We start from the raw sequence: 18661 nt of genomic DNA on the forward strand, positions 1-18661 counted from the left end.
TGTGTGACAGATCCTAAGCGATTCTACGAAATGTCCACAACAGCCTGGTCATCCAGTTGGTACATTCCCCAAAGCCTTCCCCTAGATGTCCATAGTATCAACTTTCAGAAATAATACAAAGCCACCTGTAGTTCTCCTATTTTATGTTAAAGAGCCCTATCACATAATTAATTTAGAAAGCCACATAATATCATTAATGAATTATATAATTTGAAACCACTCTTGAGAATTTACTCTGTCATAAAAATAAGTCAAAATAATACGTCAAAAAAATAAACTAAATTCCACACACAATGCTGTTTAAGGATCATTATGAAAACCAAGTAGAAATGAATTACACGCAACCATGTTTATGATCTCAGAATTCAAATATTACATCTGTGTTAAGTTTTCTTGTTTTTTGTTTTTGTTTTTGGTGTTTGAGTTTTTTTGATGCATTTAAAATTTTATTTAAAGAAAGGTTACATGTGAACCAAAGGGTCACTGGATTGATTCCCAGTCGGGGCACATGCCTGGGTTGTGGGTCAGGTCCCAGTTGGGGCCGCACGAGAGGCAACCACATATTGATGTTTCTCTCCCTCTTTCCCTCCCTCCCTCCCTCTCTCTCTCTCTAAAAATAAATAAATAATTAAAATCATAAAAAAAAAAAAGATAGATAGAAAGGTTACATAGACTGGCATGCATGAAAAAAGAAGTTATCAAACAAATTAGTAAGACAGAAGTTTATTTTAATGGACTTTGCATTCATTATTATATGAAATATTTTTAAAAACAATAGAACAATCCACTGAAAGCAAATTTGGCAAATTAGATTTAGTGGAGATGTTAAACAAAAAATAATTTTATGGATAGTGACATTATCTTGTAAGTAGCTTAGAATTTTCTTTTCAAAAGATATGTTATAATTCTTACTTGAATTCCAAGTTACTTTTGATCCTTTCCTTAAATTTCTCCCTGTCTTATTTTTCCACCTCTGACATTAGACAAATCTACATTTCATTTTAAGGATGTTTGTGAAGTACTTTGAAGCAAAACAAACACAAAAGGTGGAGCTCATGAACCAAATTATTATGATTAGTCTCATTCATACTTACCAAGTGATAATTATCAAAATAACAGGTATTTCATTGATAGCATACATTTTGCTATTGAACAATAAAGCAAACATTGTACTGGAAATTGATTATATGCCAGTCTCTGTTAGTAGCTACCTGGGTACAAGTTCAAGTCATTTAATCTCTCAATGCTTCAGTTAATAGTCTATGTAATATCATATCTGCAAAAGGACAGGAACTGAGCATGATAAAAGGAAGGAAATTCAGTTAGGGGTGTTGAATTATGAGTGAATCTCTTCTGTCTTTTGTTTCAATTTATCAAAATGTTTTACAATAAATAATGACAAATAATATATTTTTGAGAACTTTACAACTATTTCTCAATATGTCAGAAAAATAGACTTTAAATAAGACTCAAAGGAGCAACTTGTTGGGGACAAATGAGAGCCAATCAAGGGTCTCCTGCAGCAAAGTAATCTGCCCTTTTTATTTATTACTTTTAAAATTTTTCACTTGCTAGAAGGAGTGGAAGGCAGAGCAGCATAAATTACCTTTTCTTTTGAAGACAGCGTGGGGTGTACAAACTTCCTGTATAGGAGGCTGGAGCCTTTTGTGTAGGGAGATAGCAGCCAGGCTACAAACGCTATTTTTAGTTCATAATAGAATGGAAACCTGGAGAGAGATGAGAAATACACACTCCCATTAGGTTCTCGGCAACACCGCCGTGGACCTGGAGAGGACAAGATGTGGCACAGACACCTGTCCTGCCTGCACAGGGCTGCAAGGCCCCCCCAGATTCCTTCTTTCCCCACCCAGGAAGGTATGTACACACATGCGCGCGCACAGCTCAAGCCCAAGGCCTCTTCTGAAAGTCAGGAATCCAGGTTTTGTCTGGCAGTCACCCCACAGCCATGCCTGACAACAGCAGGCCAAAACGGACAAAGTATTTTCTATGATAATTAAAAGCCACCCCTTCTTGGCAATCTTCTTAGCTCCAAAAGAGGTAGGGACAGGAGCCTAAATCTTGTCAGGAAGGAGGATGCTACTCACCCGACTCAAGTCAAGGGCAGACAAACAGTGTTTCCTTTAGGTGCCAAAGAAAGAAGAGCTGGGCACAGGTAACATACAATTCTGGAGTCTGAAGTCCTGCACACCATTCAGTTGTTCACCCCATAAGCCCCTACCCAGGACCTACATGTGGCAGCTTGTGCTGAGCACTGAGGAGACAACGGTGAGCAAAGATTTGACCCCCGCCCTCTTAAGAGCTCCCAGTCCAGTGGGAAACACAGATAAGACTCTGACATCATTGGAACTGATAGTCCTGTCAGGGAAAGAGATTGAGCAAATGCTCACAAATAAGAGAGAACAGCAACCTGAGACAAGTGCTATAATAGCCCTCCACTAACCCACGGGGTGCCTTTGTAGGCACTGGAAAGAACTAGCCCATCACCAGGGAGCAGCACCGCGACACCCCATCACATCAGGGCTTCATGTGAACTGTAGCCCCACCCCTCCCGGCCAGACAGCTTGTGCAGGATGTATCCGGCTGTCCTGGTGTGCATTAGCCATGTCTAACTAACTCCTTCATTGGGCTCTCACTCTCTGGGCCACTACCCACCTGCCCTATTATTCCAGGGGCAGGGGTCAGACAACCAGGGACAGCTCCTACACCCCCAAGCCCGCCCAAGTTATTCAGTCCTAAACTTAGCCAATCCTAAACCTGCTGACCTGCCTTGCCTGCTCCTTTCATGGAAACCATAATATGGGCTCTTCCTCACATTTCCTACCTCTGCCCCCAAGGGATCCTGCTGGCCTCTGTTCCTAGGGATCCGTGGGTATGACAAGCTTCTTCCTTCATGACAGTCACTAGCATGTCTGACCTTACCTAATGAAAACAAACCCTGGGTGCCCTTAAGATGTGATGCTGAGGGAAAATGACACTTGCGCTCAATTGAGGAATCAGAAGTAAATTCCTTGCAGGCATCCTCCCAGATAAGGGAGCAAGTTCTAGCAAGTCTCTTCAGATCCCTTTCATTGTCACACAGACCCCAGATCAGCACTCCAACCACTCCTCTCCTCGTCGCGGTCTCCTGGTCTGTTGCCTCTGCCTCTGGAAGGCTCTTCCTGAATATTGCCTCAGCAGCTAGAGGACACTCCCACGTCAACATTGTTTAATGTTTCACAGCCAGACAGAGAAGGGGCTGAAGGAACAGAGGGGAAAGCAAATGCATCTGGCAAGCTCAGTCATCCACACAGATAGTCCCAAGAGGATCTGTCCCACTGCGCTCTTCCATTTATTATATAAAAACATATTAAAATGGGTAATGGATGCATATAGTTTAAAAATTCTAAATGTCCAAGAAGCATACAAAAAAGAGTCTCTTTCCCACCTCAGACCCCTAGTCCCTTTTCCAAAAGCAAAAACATCATCAGTTTCTTGGGTATCCTTCCAGAAGTAGACTAGGCTAAGAGATACCATCATGTGGGTGTATATGAGTCCCTTAACACCCCCCCCCCACACACACACAGTAGCAGGCCCAGGCCCAGGCCCTTGCCATGCATGGTCTCCAGGCTGATCCACTCAGACCCTGTGTTTCCCCAGAGGCCTTGGGGTCTCTTGGCCCTACCAACAAAATCACCACCAACCAACTCTGCTTCCAGCCAACTTACCACATCCCAGCCTTCACCTAAGAAGTAGAGAAGAACCCTGCTCATTCTGGGAGGACATGCCCTTGAATGTCCTGACCTCTAGGATGTGTGTGAGGAGAAAAGAGCAGGTGCTCCCACCACACATCCTCCACAGCCTTGGAGGCAAATGCACAGCATGGGGCTGCCTGGGGCAGCCATAGAACCCCTCACTTCCAATATAACCCTTCACCTCAGAGGGGTAGATATTTTCTAAGAGGGTTGGATGAGAGATGAAATTGTCAAAAATACCAGTAACATACGTAACTTTTAACAGTGGTATCTCTGGGGAGGGAGACAGAGAGAGGAGAGACTTGTAGTGTGTTTCAATTTTATTTTGCCGTGTGCATGCAGTATTTTATCCTTTTTAAAAAACTAAATGACATCACCTATACAAATTGTGAAACAAGCCACCATCTATCTACGTCTTCTGTGACCATATACAACTGCTGTTTTCTTTAAGGTAGAATGTTTTTAAAAAGTTAACTATGAAAAGGGCACTGTCCTAGGGGAGTGGGGAGGAGAGGGGAAAAGAGGGTGTGGAAGAGGGAGACAAAAACATGAGGAATGACCTACTATCCTGGATGTGAACAAAAGTTAAAGACAGTTCTAGGAAGCCAGAAGGTCCAATTTTCTTTCTTTAAAAATATTTTTTTATTATAAAGAGAGATTAGGACTGCTAAGCCGTGTCCATAGTCCTGGAAGGGACACAGGGCTCTGTCTGTCTGATAGTCCTGTCCTGTGCTCACTCCCAGGGTGGGAGGGAGGAGGGAGAGGGAGGACTCTCCCAGAAGAAAACTGTGATCTGTAACACTGCAGACTGGCAGAAAAAGAGAAAGCAGGCCGAGGGCATGATGAGGCTGTGGGCTACCACAAGAAGAAAGGGTTCCCAAGGAACCCCTTCCCTGAAGAAGTGAAGCTCAGGGTACTGGGAAGAGGGGCAAGGGGCCCTTAATTCCCACCCAGAAACTACATGAACAGTTCCAGCTAAAAGGGACCAGATGAGGTCTCTACATGGATCAGGAAGTGTGAGTAATTTTACCCATACCTGAGTACATGTTCCAAATACACCAGGTATCAGATGCCTTCCTGCAGTAGTGTAAGAGAGCGGGGGGGGGGGCACCCCAAATCCCCACAGCTCATGGTTTTGGGGATGGGGAAAGGAGATAATACAGCTTTTAAGGTACTTTGCATATCTATGGTAAGTTGGTAACTAACAGCTGTGCTGCAGCCCAGCACAAAAGGGCAGATGATAGGCTTAAGATATTAGCCTTTCCTGAAGGGAAGCTGTGCTGCCCCCAGGTAAAAGGGCGGATGATGGGCTTAAGATACTTTTCATAATAGGGACTTACAGTGCCCTGGGTCAGCATTTAAAATAAGGGCGGGCAGCCATAAGGAGAGAGAAGTCACGTGGTCTGAAAGGGTGTAGATGGAAGTTGGCTAGGAGGTCGGGGTGTAAGGGGTGTAAGGGATAAAGAAATCAGTGACTCTCAAACCAGTAGGAGGTAATTAACAGATGAATCACAGAAAAGGGGTGAGGAAATGACGTTCTGCAGCTCCTCACACATATCTCTGGGATCAAAAGGAGGAAGATTGGTGTCACCAAACACAAAGAAATGGGAAGATGTAGCTAGATAACTCTGCAAATAAATTGGAGATAGACCTATAACTAGATTAGCCTTAATCACACCCTGAGTTAAGTGGTTCATTGTGTTAGATTGTAAACCCATATTAACCAGTAATGGAGAAACAGGGGAGAAGAAGAGGGAAGGGGGAACTATTCACATTAGTATAAAACCAGTTTACTTTGTCTACTTTGGGCGCGAATGCTCCTCGCTGGCTGTGTGCCCGACTCTGCAGACTTGTGAATAAATGCCTTGCTTTGCTGCTGAAGTCCTGTGTCCCAGTGTTTTGTTGTGAGCATTTCTCACAGAGGGAAGCCATGTGGGTAGGAGAGTACACCACGAGGTCTGGAATAAGAAAGAGGAGACCCACTGGGAAACCTGCCTGTAGAACTCGGTGGCATGGCTGATGAGGCTAGAATTGTGGGCACCTGCCTAACCAAGCATGGATTAGCGGTAGATGCCTGAAATGCTGAATTGTGACTGGGAATATGGAGCTGTGGACTTCTGCTTTTCTGAAAGATGGTGCCTCTGACTGGTGTATTCTGAAACTGGCCTAGTTTGGCAGGGAGAGGCAGTACTAAGTATTTTGGGGGTGTTTTAAAGGGAGTGGCACATAACAGTAGAAACCTGCCGTTATTCTGAATCTGTAAAACTTTTAAATAAACCCCCTTTCCTTTTCCACCAAACTTTTGTATTGGAAATCAGGCTTCTTGGTGGTGGGCAATCAGACCCCACAGCTGTTCCAGAACAGGATAGGCTGGGGTTCTGTAACAGTAGGCAGACTTTTGGTCTCATGACCTTCTGGTTCTGATGTTACTCCCATAAATATGTTCTCTCAACATGGCAAAAGGGATTTTACAGGTGTCATTAAGATTATTTATCAGACGACTTTAAGATAGGAAAATCATATCGGATTATTGGGATAGGCCTAATCTAATCATATGACTTAAAAACAAAAGCAGAGACCTTTACCTGACTGATAGCAGATGACAGACAGTCAAAGCAAGAGAACTCCATGCTGTTGTTGGCTTGGAGATGAAGGGGGTGGCATGTGTCAAGGAATGGGGACCTCAGTCTTACAGCACAAGGAACTGGATTCTGCCAACAACCTGAATGAGCCTGGAAATGGAGCTTCCCCCAGAGCCTGTAGATGAATGCAGGTTGGCCCTCACCCTGGTTTTGGCCTCGTGGAGTCCTGAGCAGAGGACTTAGTTGATTTTACCTGGACTTCTAACTCACAGAAACTATGAAATAATAAGTTTCTGTTGTTTTAAGCTGTTACATTTGTGGCAATTTGTTACAGCAAAAATAGAAAACCAATACACCTCCCAAAATCAAAATCAAATCAACTCCACAAATGGCTGTCAAGCACTTATTAGGTATCAAACCCTAAAATTTCAGGGCTATGTATAAGGACATATTCCAGCTACCAGGAAGGGGCACATCCTCATCAGACAGGATTTTCATTTAGCCAAAAGCAGTAAGACTGAAATATCGATATTCCCGGGAAAGAGCTCCTAAGATACACACTATTCCCTACTGATGCTCATGAGAAGGAAAAGGAAGACAGCAGGAGACCACCCAGCACCAGACAAAGAACATGGTTAAGAGGGAAAACTGGAGGACATGAGCTTGCATGCTGTTCAATCGACTACATAGTCCTCCCATCCCAATGTAGGTCTACATAAAATGGGGTCTGGCTCCAGAGCATGGGAAAGACAAAGGATGGCTCAGCAGAGTGCCTTCTCCGCTCTTGGAGGCTCAGCCCCATCCTGAGCCAGTTGTTTATCTGGGCACAGGGCAATGCAGGATGGCACAAGCATATTAAATTAAGTAATCCAGAGGCCACAATGACTGAGACATCTATTTCTCCCAATGGAGATGAATGCTATGCTCCTTCAGGGGAAAAACTACCTACTAAGGTCACTGACCCAAAACAGGATTCACAGAAGTGGTGTCAGGTCTGGTCCTTGGCCTATGACAACCTGAAGGGTAAGTTCATGCTGATCCTTTTTGGGTAAGGACTTCTTTCTCCAAAATGGAAATACTTAATATTTTTTAATGATATTTGAACATGGTAAAACATTCACACAACATAGCAAAAGTGAAACCAACCCCATGACCCCAAGTTGTGAAAATAACCCTCATTAACTGATGGGTATTTTCCACAAGACTTTTAGTATACATTCATATGTACAATCAGTCCTTTTAAATAGAAACAGGGTACTATATATTATTCACAGCCTCTTTCACTTAAAAAGATATATAAATACACAGAACTAGCTTATAATTTTTACTTGCTCCATTGCTGTAACAGCTGCATTGTTTGTAAAAGAAAAAACTGCTCATCAAAAGGGGGTTTATTAAGTAAATTATGGCCCATTTATACCATGGAATTCTATGCGATCATTAAAAATGTATCTATTGCCCTGGTTGGTGTGGCTCAGTAGACTGAGTGCCAGCCTGGGAACCAAAGGGTCACTGGTTTGATTCCCAGTCAGGGCACACAGGCCTGGGTTGCGGGCCAGGTCCCCAGTTGGGGGTGCGCAAGAGGCAGCCACACACTGATGTTTCTCCCCCTCTCTTTCTTCCTTCCTTCCTCTCTCTGTTAAAATAAAATAAATAAAATCTTTAAAAATATATATCTATTTATGCGTATGTGTGTGTGTATACATTTTTTAAAGTAAAGTATATATAACTGAATAGTAGCTACAGTGAGAGTGAATACTGTGGAAGGGAAACTCAGTTTTGTCACACACTTTTGTGTACTTTGTCTTTCTTCTTTTTTAAATATGTGAATGCTTCTTTACCAGCTCCATGAATTGAGGAATTGTGTTTATCTTGTTCACAGTTATATCATAAGAACAAAACCTGTTCTTATAAGGTCATTCAATAAATATTCACTTGAAGAACAACTTTATAGAATAACTTATTAAAAACATCCCAGTTAAAATCCCTGCACCTGCTTCTCTCTTCTGCAGTGAGGTTTGAGACTGCTTTTAGACCTTTCCCTTCCCACGTTTCCCCTGACACCAGGTAACATCTTCCCTTAAAAAGTCCCAATACTTGGAGGACTCACCAACAAAGGAAGATGTCAGTGAAAGTCTCTGCTGTGGTGAAAAGGGCAAATATAATCCAGTACATCATCCATTTGACCTGTGAACAATAAAGCAACAAAGCTATCAGAGAAGGTCAAGGGTGAATGACTGCCCAACATCAAGAAGAAAAGGCCCAGACGGTGGATGCTGAGGCATGTCCCGGAAGTGTATCCTGCATTCTAAGCCCATCTCCCTATCTTTTTCCAGCTAATGCCTAGTTCCACTCCAGACCTTGGGGCTGGCTGAAGGCAAACAGGCTATTTTCACAACTAACCCAGGCTCAAGGTCAATGTAGACTCTAGGTGACCTTCAATAGCCCTCAGGTGAACCAGGGAGACCTGCACACCAGGAGTGACTCAGGACTGTCAGGTTATTTTTCTAAGACTAATACTAGGTGAGTAAACTCTCCAGAGACACCCTGGAATGAACTTTAACAAGGCCAGACTCTCTGGGGTAGAATGGTGGTAGAATCCTCACTGGCCACATAAGAATCCTTTCCTGTGAAAAAATCCCACAGCCCTTTGAAGAAATTGGATCTTTTAAAAAATCTCTCCCACAGGACCATTCATTTCCACTTCCACCTCCCAGCTGAGGCCTTGGTTCCCTCTCTCCCGAACTACTGCAAGAGACTCCTGTTGCCCTTTCTCTTGGCTTCCCCCTCACCAACCCATCCTACAAACCATCCCCATACTAATCTTCCAAAAACATGAGCTCATCAGACTACTCTTTAATTTTAAATCTTCCATCCTGGGGAAGGCGATACAGAGGAGGCTCGGGGGCGCAGAAGGACTGCTCTTGCTCACGCCACTGCCACCTCGGATGGAGACCCAGGAGGCTGCTCTGTCCTGGCCTCAGAACGATGGGACTCTCATGGGAGGTGGCTGGGGCGTGTTCACTGCACTGTGGGGCCGCTGCTGGTGCCAGCACTGCTGAAGGCCACTGTGGCCAGTGAAGACTTGGCAGGATCATCAAGCAGAAATCTTTCCACACTTCTCGAAAGCCCCACTACAAAACCAACAGGAAATACCCCACATGTATCTTTCAGCTATACAAGTGAATCTTCCAAAGGCACTATGATACCATTTACAACTGGTTTCCTCAGTGACAATTACCACCTTAAAATCTATAGCAAAACTATCAACAACACTAGTTTCCTCAGTCTCAAAAAATGTACCAGTCACCACCCTGAAACGCACAGCAACACCAGGGGTCTCAACAAATACGACTTTTACCACCTTAAAGTCTACACTCAAAATAACAAGTATTTCACAGAACAAATCCCAGATGTCAACATCTACAATGACCACATCCATAATAGTTTGGTGACACCTGCTGCTTCTTCATCAGTAACAACCACAGCAAACATAAATTCTAAAGAAAATAAAGGACCAAAATTTGATATTGGCATTTGTTGGTGATTTTGCATTAACACTAAGAATTTTATCTGTTCTTTACATTGGATGCAAAATGTATTATTCAAGGAGAGGCACTTGGTACAGAACCATTGATGAATGCAATGCCATCATTTAAGGAAATCCAAGGACCAGTGGAAAGAAGATTGATGCAACCCTATCAATTAATTTAAGACAATATCCTCCTTTTTTTTTTAACTGGCCATACATACAATGTATAATATGTAACTATATAAAGATCCCTCATGATTACTAAAGGTAAAAAGGATTTGGTCTGGGTTTTTAATGAACATTCGGAGCATACAGTTAATGCAATGGCTACATTCACTTTTAAAAATATATATAGTAAGAGGAGCAAGTCCTATTCTATTAGTCTCACAAAGCTAGTAACTGGAAGACACCATCACTGGAGGGCATGATGCCACCTGGGCATTCAAATAAGGAGCTTGTCACAGCACTCAGAATGTTGCCTGTCTTTGTTGCTCACACAAAGAACGTCAGCACTGTTCATAGATGGAGATATTGTAATTGCTCGTGCCACACAGCAAAAAATTTATGGGTAAACCAACTCTGAGGCAGAATTTCAGTATCTCTTCAGAAAGCATCAATATTTTATATGTTTTGAAGCTTAGCAGTTAGTTTAGAAACAAAATGCATGTGTTTCTCTCCCACCCCTCACCCCCCAAAAAAGATCACATAAAACCAGAGACAATACTTGGACTTAGCACTGTTAGAGAGCACTGGAGAGCCTGTTTTTTTATTAATACCTTCTTTTAAGCTTTCAATGGTAACTGATATAATTACCTTTTTCCCCTTGTGTGTAATTTCAGTAAATTACAATGTTTAACATGATGATTCTTTAAAAATTTAGTTGTCAGCCCTGACTGGTGTGGCTCAGTGGATTGAGCACCAGCCTGCGAACTGAGGGATCACCAGTTCAATTCCCAGTCAGGACACATGTCTAGGTTGTGGGCCAGGTCCCCAGTTGGGGGTGTGCAAGAGGCAACCACACATCAATGTTTCTTCCCCCATCTTTCTCCCTCCCTTTCCTTCTCTCTAAAAATAAATAAATACAATCTTTCTTTAAAAAAGATTTAGTTGTTAGTATTAAATAAGTTAAGAAGTTAGATTATTTGCTACTGTGTGACAATCCTCACGACTGGAAATTGCTTAATTTCATATTCAGCTATTAATTATGTATTTAGTGAATATCTTTAAGAGATGTAGAGATGCTTTCAATATCTAGAAATGTTTAATGTAGTGTAAACATGCCTAAAACCCCTTATATGATTTCCAAAACATTTAGAACTCTATGCAGTCAGAACTAAAGATTAATGCTCTATCAAGCCACGGACTATGGAGCTCCCCTCAAGCTACTACAGCTTATTTTTTTTTTTTTTTTTTTAAGATTTTATTTCTCCTTTTTTAGGAAGAGGGGAAGGGAGGAAGAAAGAGAGGGAAAAAACATATATGACAAAAAACAACTGGTTGCCTCTCGTGCGCCCCCAACCTACAGCCTGACCCGCAACCCAGGCATGTACCCTGATCAGGAATTGAACCAACAACCTTTTGGTTTGTAGGCCGGCACTCTATCCACTGAGCCACACCAGCCAGGGTGAGAAACAGCATTTTTATTTTAAAACACCAATGCATTTTGGGATAAATTCTTATGAAGTTTTAAAACAGGAATTGTTAAGACAGGAAACTTACTGCTTCCTTACAGGGTGGGTCAAAGGCAGGTTTACAGTTGTTTGTATGGAAAATAATACAATAATTAATAAATAATAACACAAGAACAAACTGAGTTTCACGTATTCCCAACTATAAAAATACCCTGTGTTCGGGTATTCTTCAGACCACTCCTCTTTCTCCCTTGTCAAAGAGGAGGCACATTTAGATGTACTATGTTAATAGCGAGAACAAACACAGTACTGCAGGGACACTAATATTAGCCAACATATCTTCAAGTGTTTTCAGTTTTACAGTTTATATTCTAGCACTCAAAACTCAGGATCAAGCTTTAACAAAAGATGTATTTAGCCATACTAAATGCTAAGATAGTATATCTATCTTAGATTGATCAAAGTATACCCTGGCCAGGTGTCTCAGTTAGTTGGAGTGTCATCCTGTATACCAAAAGGTTGAGGGTTCAATTCCCGGTCAGGGCTCATACCTAGGTTGTGGGTTTGATCCCCAGTCGGAGCGCATATGAGAGGCAACTGATTGATCTCTCTCTCTCTCTTTTTCTCTTTCTCCCTCTCTCTCTCTCTCTCTTTTTCTCTTTCTCCCTCTCTCTCTCTCTCTCCCCCCCACTTCCTCTCTTTCTAAAATCAGTAAGTGTATCCTCCAGCGTGGATTAAAAAAAGGACAATGACAACAATTTTAAAAATCCCTTTCTGTGACAAAATAGTTAGCTACACACTTCTCCAGTAAGTCATCTGTACTTGTCGTGTCCACTTTGCCGCCCCGGCTACTCAGTGCACGGCATAACATTGACACTGCTCTCAGTGGGGTTCCGTTTTATAAGGTACCTCAGGGAACTCTTTCCCATTTTTTACTTGACTTGCTTGACTTTCTAGCTAGATGCGGAACTAGCACTTCCTGAAAAGCTCCCCCAACATAACTACTAGATTCCCTCTTGAGTTTCTGGCTACTTCCCAGGCCTATCAATTCCTCCCAGGGCTTTGTTTTAGACTTTCTCTTCTAACTCTAGACCAGACACTCTCCTTGGGTAAAAGTTGGCACTTCTCACATAATTTAGCCAATCAATCAGCAAGATCTATTTCTTCCCCTCTCTTATTTATGTTGAACCTATCTTCTTTCTCCCTCCCCTCTGCCATTCCCTGACTTCAGACCACCAACATTTCCTATCCAGAACTACAGCCTTTTGCTTTGTCTCTCTGCCTCTGCCTCCTTCCCAATCTGTCCTCCATATTTCAGTCAGAATGATCTTTTTAAATCCAAATTTGATATTCTCCTTCCTAGCTTAAAGCTTTCAGTAGTTCCTTATTGTTGTTAAGATAAAAGCCAAATTCCTTAAATTGGCATAAAAGTCCTTGCATGAACTGGACCCTAGTTACCTCCATAAAAAGCTCTCCTTCTTCAAGGAACAAGTATAAATGACCCATGGACCTGGACAACAGGATGGGGATTGACTGTGGGAGAGGGGGTAGGCTGGGCAGGGCAGGGGAGAGAAATGGGGGGGGAAAGGAAACAATTGTAATAGAAAAACAATAAATTAAAAAGAAAAAAAGCTGTCCTTCTCACCCATATTTTCTTGAATTTTCCACTCCAGTTATAATGAACCTCTTTCAGTTCCCCGAACAGTGCATTTTCTTTTGCCTCCAGATTTCAGCCCTCAGATTTCAGCTTAAATATCATTTCCACCAGAAAGTGTCCAAGGTTTGGGCAAGCATACTCTCCTTTCTCCCTCCCACAGGGTCATACATGCTCCCTGTCATAACACTTATCACTCTGCTTTGAAAGTACCTGGTGATTCCTGTGCTTTTCTGATTAGATTACAAGTTCCCTGAGAGTGGACAGCAGTTCTTTTGCACACCATTGCATCTCTAGTACCCCAAACAGTTCTGGCACATAGTATGCACTCAATGAGTGTGTGCTGCATGACTGGATTAGAACGGTGGCATTGTCACTGGGAAAGAAAAGATGGTTTCAACAAAGCTGAAAAGGACTATCCTTTGGGAAGTACTGGTCTAAGTGGATTTTTGAGAAGAAAAGACAGAATTAGGATACTTTCAAGGCAACAGGTGCTCCCCATGAGTCCCTGCTGAAGGGATGGGTGGGTACACATGGGAGGAAAGGGGCTGTTGAAGTCAGGGCACGGTGCAACATGGAGCCACTTACACCAGCAAGAAAGCAAAGAAAGAGGCAATTTAGGAAGGAGAGGTTGAGCTCCATGAAGCCGAGGGCAGTGTGAGGGTCCAGGAGACATATAAGAAGAATGCCAGAAGGCCTCTGGAAAGGCAAGAACAAACCTCAGGAGGGAGACTGTGGCTACGGCCACTGGTGAAGGAGCCACAGCAGACATGGGCTTCAAGGTTAGCCTGAAGGAGCTTCCATCACACACATCTTCCCTTTAAAATACTTTCATGTAGAACAAACAGTCTGAGAGTGATTCACTGAGCCTCCAAAGGTAAATGGAATACTGGTGGCTCAGAGGTGGGAACCATAACTAAATTGCCAGGAAATGTTTTTCCCCATCATATGTGGAGAAATCAAATGATGGCTTTTTTTCCAAGGTATGAAACAGAACTTGCTAGGTTCAAGGGATTCTATCCAAAACCCCCTGCAAGAGGAGGAGAGCATGAGCAGGACAGCATCCAGAACAGAGAGGGAGCTATGGCCAATTTGAGAGCAGCTCTGGAATGGATAGCTGATAGCAGAGCTAGGGAGCCCCTCTGGACTGATCAGGGGCAGGATTCAGGGGTGAGGACACAGGGAGAAGCTGTGATCCTAGGTCATAGCAAGACGGTGGGAAGCAGAGCCTAGAAACCATCCATGAGCCACAGAGATGGGTTGAGACACCAATGGCCCAGAACACCATGCCCCCAGGGCTGCTGGCAGCCTGCAAGGGGCCTCCCCCAGGGGCTGTGGAGGTAGCAGGCTTCCCACCTCTTTAACCTCACCTCACCTTTACCTCCTCCCTGTGCTAGTCACACTATTTCTTGAGCTGTTCACACTCTCTCCTGCCTCTGGACTCTGCTTCAGCTTCACAGGGAATTCCCTAAGCCAAAGGCTGAGAAAGCAACAATTTGAGCCTGGTTTACAGATTAATCTGCCCATCTGCTGGCAGGAGCTCAGAGTGGACAGCTGTGTAGCCCAGGTGAACCTGAGAGAACAAGGCAGTGAATTCCACTGCAGGCAGACCTTGGAGTAGTGTACTTAGTCTGGAGGGAGAAATGTCCTGAGGTAATTCATTTACACTGTCACCAGGTGTATTAACTATATTTTCTTAGTTTTCTGTATTGTTGATGATATGGCATCTGAGGCTTTGCTGACTGGGGAGACTGCCCTTCCCAGGACTAGCCAGTTCTTAGAAATAGCAAAAGAGTTGCCCCAGAGTGCACCTTTCATATGCAAACTGACCAATCCAGAGCCCCTGCTCCGAAATGCCTCCTTTATGGAGCTCTCAGGGGTTGAGCCAATATAGGCCACCCCTGATAACTGCAGGGCCAGGTACCTAGACAACTAGGGGCAACCCCCACACCCCACAGCCTGCTGAAATCATTCCAACTAGCCAATCCTAAACCTGATTATCCTGCCTCCCCTTGACTTCCCTGCAGAAACCACAATAGAGTTTGCTGCCCACCTATGCCCTCACGCTTCCCACTCCTACCAGCCCTGGTGCCTCTCTGCGTGGCCCTGTGTGATGCTTCCTACTTTTAGGAGTTGTGAGTAAGAACATCTTCCTTCATGATAATCATGTCTGTGTTGCATGCCTTACCATACCCAATTAAAACAAATCCCAACTACATTTTAAAATACCAGTAAGGGTTTGGCGACTCAATGAGGTACTTGGAAGGACCACAGAGAGAGTGGTGTCGAGGCATGATCACATCTTGGAATGATGTGAATAGATCCCCAGAATGCAGATGTCTGTGGCCTGTGCCTGACCAGGACCATTGGAATAATTGAGGATCTTATTACAGGATCCCAGGCCCTACCCCAGACCTAAGGGATCAGAATCTGTATTTTAATGAAATCCTCTGTTCATTCATATGTATGTTCAAGTTCAAGCTTCACTTGTCTGATTTACAACATTTCTGCTTCTCAACCCTAAACTTGGCGAGTTCTGCTTTTTAATAATTTTAGTACCTGGAGGATGGATGCTTCTGCAGGGATACAAATAGTTCTAATGAAGTGGAAGCAGAGACTAGACTGTCACCTGGCCATATCAGGACCACTATGCCACTAGAAAATAGATACTAAAGGGACTTGTGGGCTTTGATAGTGACTGATCCTGATTATCAAGGGGAACCAGGGATGCTGCTACACAATGTGGCAGGAAGCAGGTGGATAAGAGGTAATGATCCTGAGGGAGGCGGGGGACCTCCTACTAATGTCTCATTCAGTGGTGAAGTCAGTGAACCCCTACAACCCTACCAAGCCAGGATTTCTAAGGTCTTACTTAGATTGCTCAGGAATGAAGATTCAGGCCACACCCTAGATAAGGAAACCCACTACCGAAGCTCTAACAGAAGGCAAAGGAGCATGCTTTAGCTGGCGGAAGGAGAAAGCAATAGGGAAAACTGTAACAGAGTGTGGAATGGGTGTGCTATACAATTGGAGGTGTCCAGAACAGCCTTCTGAATTATCTTGGTTCTACAGGTGTTTTGTTTTTCAGTGTCTTTGAACTATTTTCCAGCTCTGTAAGTTATAGAAAACTGATTGCAGTGTAAATGATTTTGTCCATAGAGGTGCAAATGAATTTTGTCCAATAAAGGTACAGCTGGTCTCCTCATCTGCCCAAGAAATCAGCTTACTATCTATTAATAATTTCATTTCATCACTCCTGATGACTTATGTGTCTGCTCTTTGGAGTCTCCTTTGAAATGTTTTTTTAGCACCTTATTGGTTCCCTCATTAATTAGTGACTTAAGTAAAATTTCTGACACGTGTTAATTTTATATTTGTACAAGAGTTATGATTTTACCCTTTAAAGATTATCTTTTAACAAAAGACATAAATACCAGTTATGAACTCATGATCACTTGCATGACTAAGGACTGTAACTTCTATCAATATTTTCATTTCTTTGTAATGTATAGATTTATACATTTTAACTAATTTTAATTTACTCTCCTACTCCCCTAATATAGTATATGCAGTATGTCAGCAATGGGTCACTTGAGATTTAATTTTTTAGGGTGCTGAACATTAAGGTCAGATCCTGTCAGAGCAGATGAAGAGCCAGACTCAGCTGAAGAAATATGGATTTGGCAGGTAAACGAGTTGTACAGAATTCTTGCTGGAAGGCTTCTGTGGCATAAGCCTGCCTGTCACCCAGGCTTCTCAGATCCTCCCCAGTTTCTGAGTATCTTTCCCAAGACTTCTAGTTAGCTTTACGAATTCCCATAAATTCCTTTGTCTTTAGTTTTTTTCCCAAAGACCTTTACTAGCGCAGCGAGATTGGAAAGACATAAGAAGCTATATTGATGAGAACAGTGTTTCTCAAACTGACAATCTTGCAAAAAGTCCGATTTTTGTTAGGAGGTCTGGGCAGGGCTGGAGAGCCTTCATTTCTAACGCCTCCCAGGTGATGTTGGCAGTTCCAGCCCACAGACTGCACTTGGACTACTGAGACAGAGGGCACTAACACTGGGAGAGAAGAGGCTGTGAGAGAAAGTAGGAAGGAGAGAGATAAAGGGTGTTCAACACTGTATAATGGAGTTTGAACGTGATTGTGCAGATGAGAAGCAGTCATTAAAGGATCCTGGGAGCAGCAAAATGAATATTTCTATTTTTTAAAGGCTTCCGGAAGTTGTATAGAAAACAGAGTGTAAGGTGAGGGACAGGAGGCAGGAGAACCAGTTAGGAAGTGTGGTAGGCAAAATAACAGCCCCTCCCTGTCTTCAAATGTCCTTACCCTAGTGTCCAGAACGTATAAATATGTTACTGATATGACAAATGGGACGTTGCAGAGTTCTTAGATTAAGAACTTTCAGGTGGGAAGATCATGCTGGACTATCCCGGTGGCCCAATGTAAGTAATCACATGACTACTTACAGATGGAGCCTCTTTCCCGGCTGTGGTCAGAGGGAGATGTCACTATGGAGGAATGGTCAGAGATGATGAAACACTACTGACCCTGAAGATGGAGAACGAGGCTCCAGCCAAGCAAGCAAGTGGCCTCCAGAACTGAAACAGGCATGGAAGTGGGTTCTCCCCTAGAGCCTTATGCTGTTTTAAGCCACTGAACTCACGGTAATTTGTTACAGTAGCAATAAAAAATCAATACAGGAGGCTACAGCAACATTCCAGGGAAGAAATGAGGAGAACCTCAAGTAATAGAGTGAGAGCAGAAAAGGAGAGACCTTGTCTGAAATATTATTAGGGGGAACAGAGACGAAGGGACATGGTCACCAACCAAGCGTGTGTATCCAGTTACAGAGTTGGATGGTGAGGTAGAGGCAGGAGTACAAAGATATTCCCAGGTTTCTCTCTAGAACAAATGGGCCTGTGGTCCAAAGGAGGGGAAGAAGTGAGAGCCAAGTGTGAGTGCACCAGTCTCCCCTAATAGCATTCAGCTCCTTTCTCCCAATTCCATTTTTACCAGGAAACCTTCTGATCTTTACTCTCAAGGTTTCCCTACTGGGAAAAGCATGAGTTCACCAGCCAACACAAACAGCTACTCTGCTTGTCAGTTATATTTTTCACTCTAAATATGAATTGCCATTCCAGTGATAAACCAGGCTCCTGTGGGATCAGTCAGAGCAAAACAATTTACCAGGCCTTGAGCTCTCCCAGGAGAGCTGACAGACTGAGTTTCTGCCAAACAGAAGAGGAGACCTTGAACTGTGGTGATCCCAGTTTTGCCTCCTTGCCTGGCATGGCTTCCCTGCACCCTAGGCTGGAAGGGGGACCTGGAAGAGGCTGCCTAATGCTTAACCCCTGTGCCAAGTCAACTGAGAAGCATGAAGTTCTGTGCTTACGACTTAATAGCTATTTATAGTTCACGCTCTGAGGTTTCCAGTCCCTGAGAAGAACCCACCCATGTCTGGATGCTCTGCTTGGTAGCAGATGCAAGCCAGGGCAAGCAGCTCTAG

General features: G+C 43.4%; 1 protein-coding gene and 1 pseudogene across 5 annotated transcripts in view; one reads left to right on the forward strand and one right to left on the reverse strand.

Moving 5' to 3' along the window:
• The window catches only part of REEP1 (receptor accessory protein 1), a 107848-nt gene that overhangs the window by 33497 nt on the left and 55690 nt on the right, over window positions 1–18661 (reverse strand). For all 5 annotated transcript variants that reach the window (XM_090281679.1, XM_090281678.1, XM_090281677.1 and 2 more), the window contains exons 3-4: window positions 8445–8521; window positions 1607–1727 (exon numbers count right to left, since the gene is read on the reverse strand). In XM_090281679.1, coding sequence (XP_090137805.1) covers window positions 1607–1727; window positions 8445–8521 — 198 coding nt within the window. The remainder of the gene's footprint in view (window positions 1–1606; window positions 1728–8444; window positions 8522–18661) is intronic.
• LOC150006386 (porimin pseudogene) lies at window positions 8568–9993 on the forward strand (annotated as a pseudogene).

This window comes from Furipterus horrens, unplaced genomic scaffold (genome assembly GCF_987537825.1).
Source record: "Furipterus horrens unplaced genomic scaffold, mFurHor1.1.pri manual_scaffold_6, whole genome shotgun sequence".
NCBI classification, from domain to species: Eukaryota; Metazoa; Chordata; class Mammalia; order Chiroptera; family Furipteridae; genus Furipterus; species Furipterus horrens.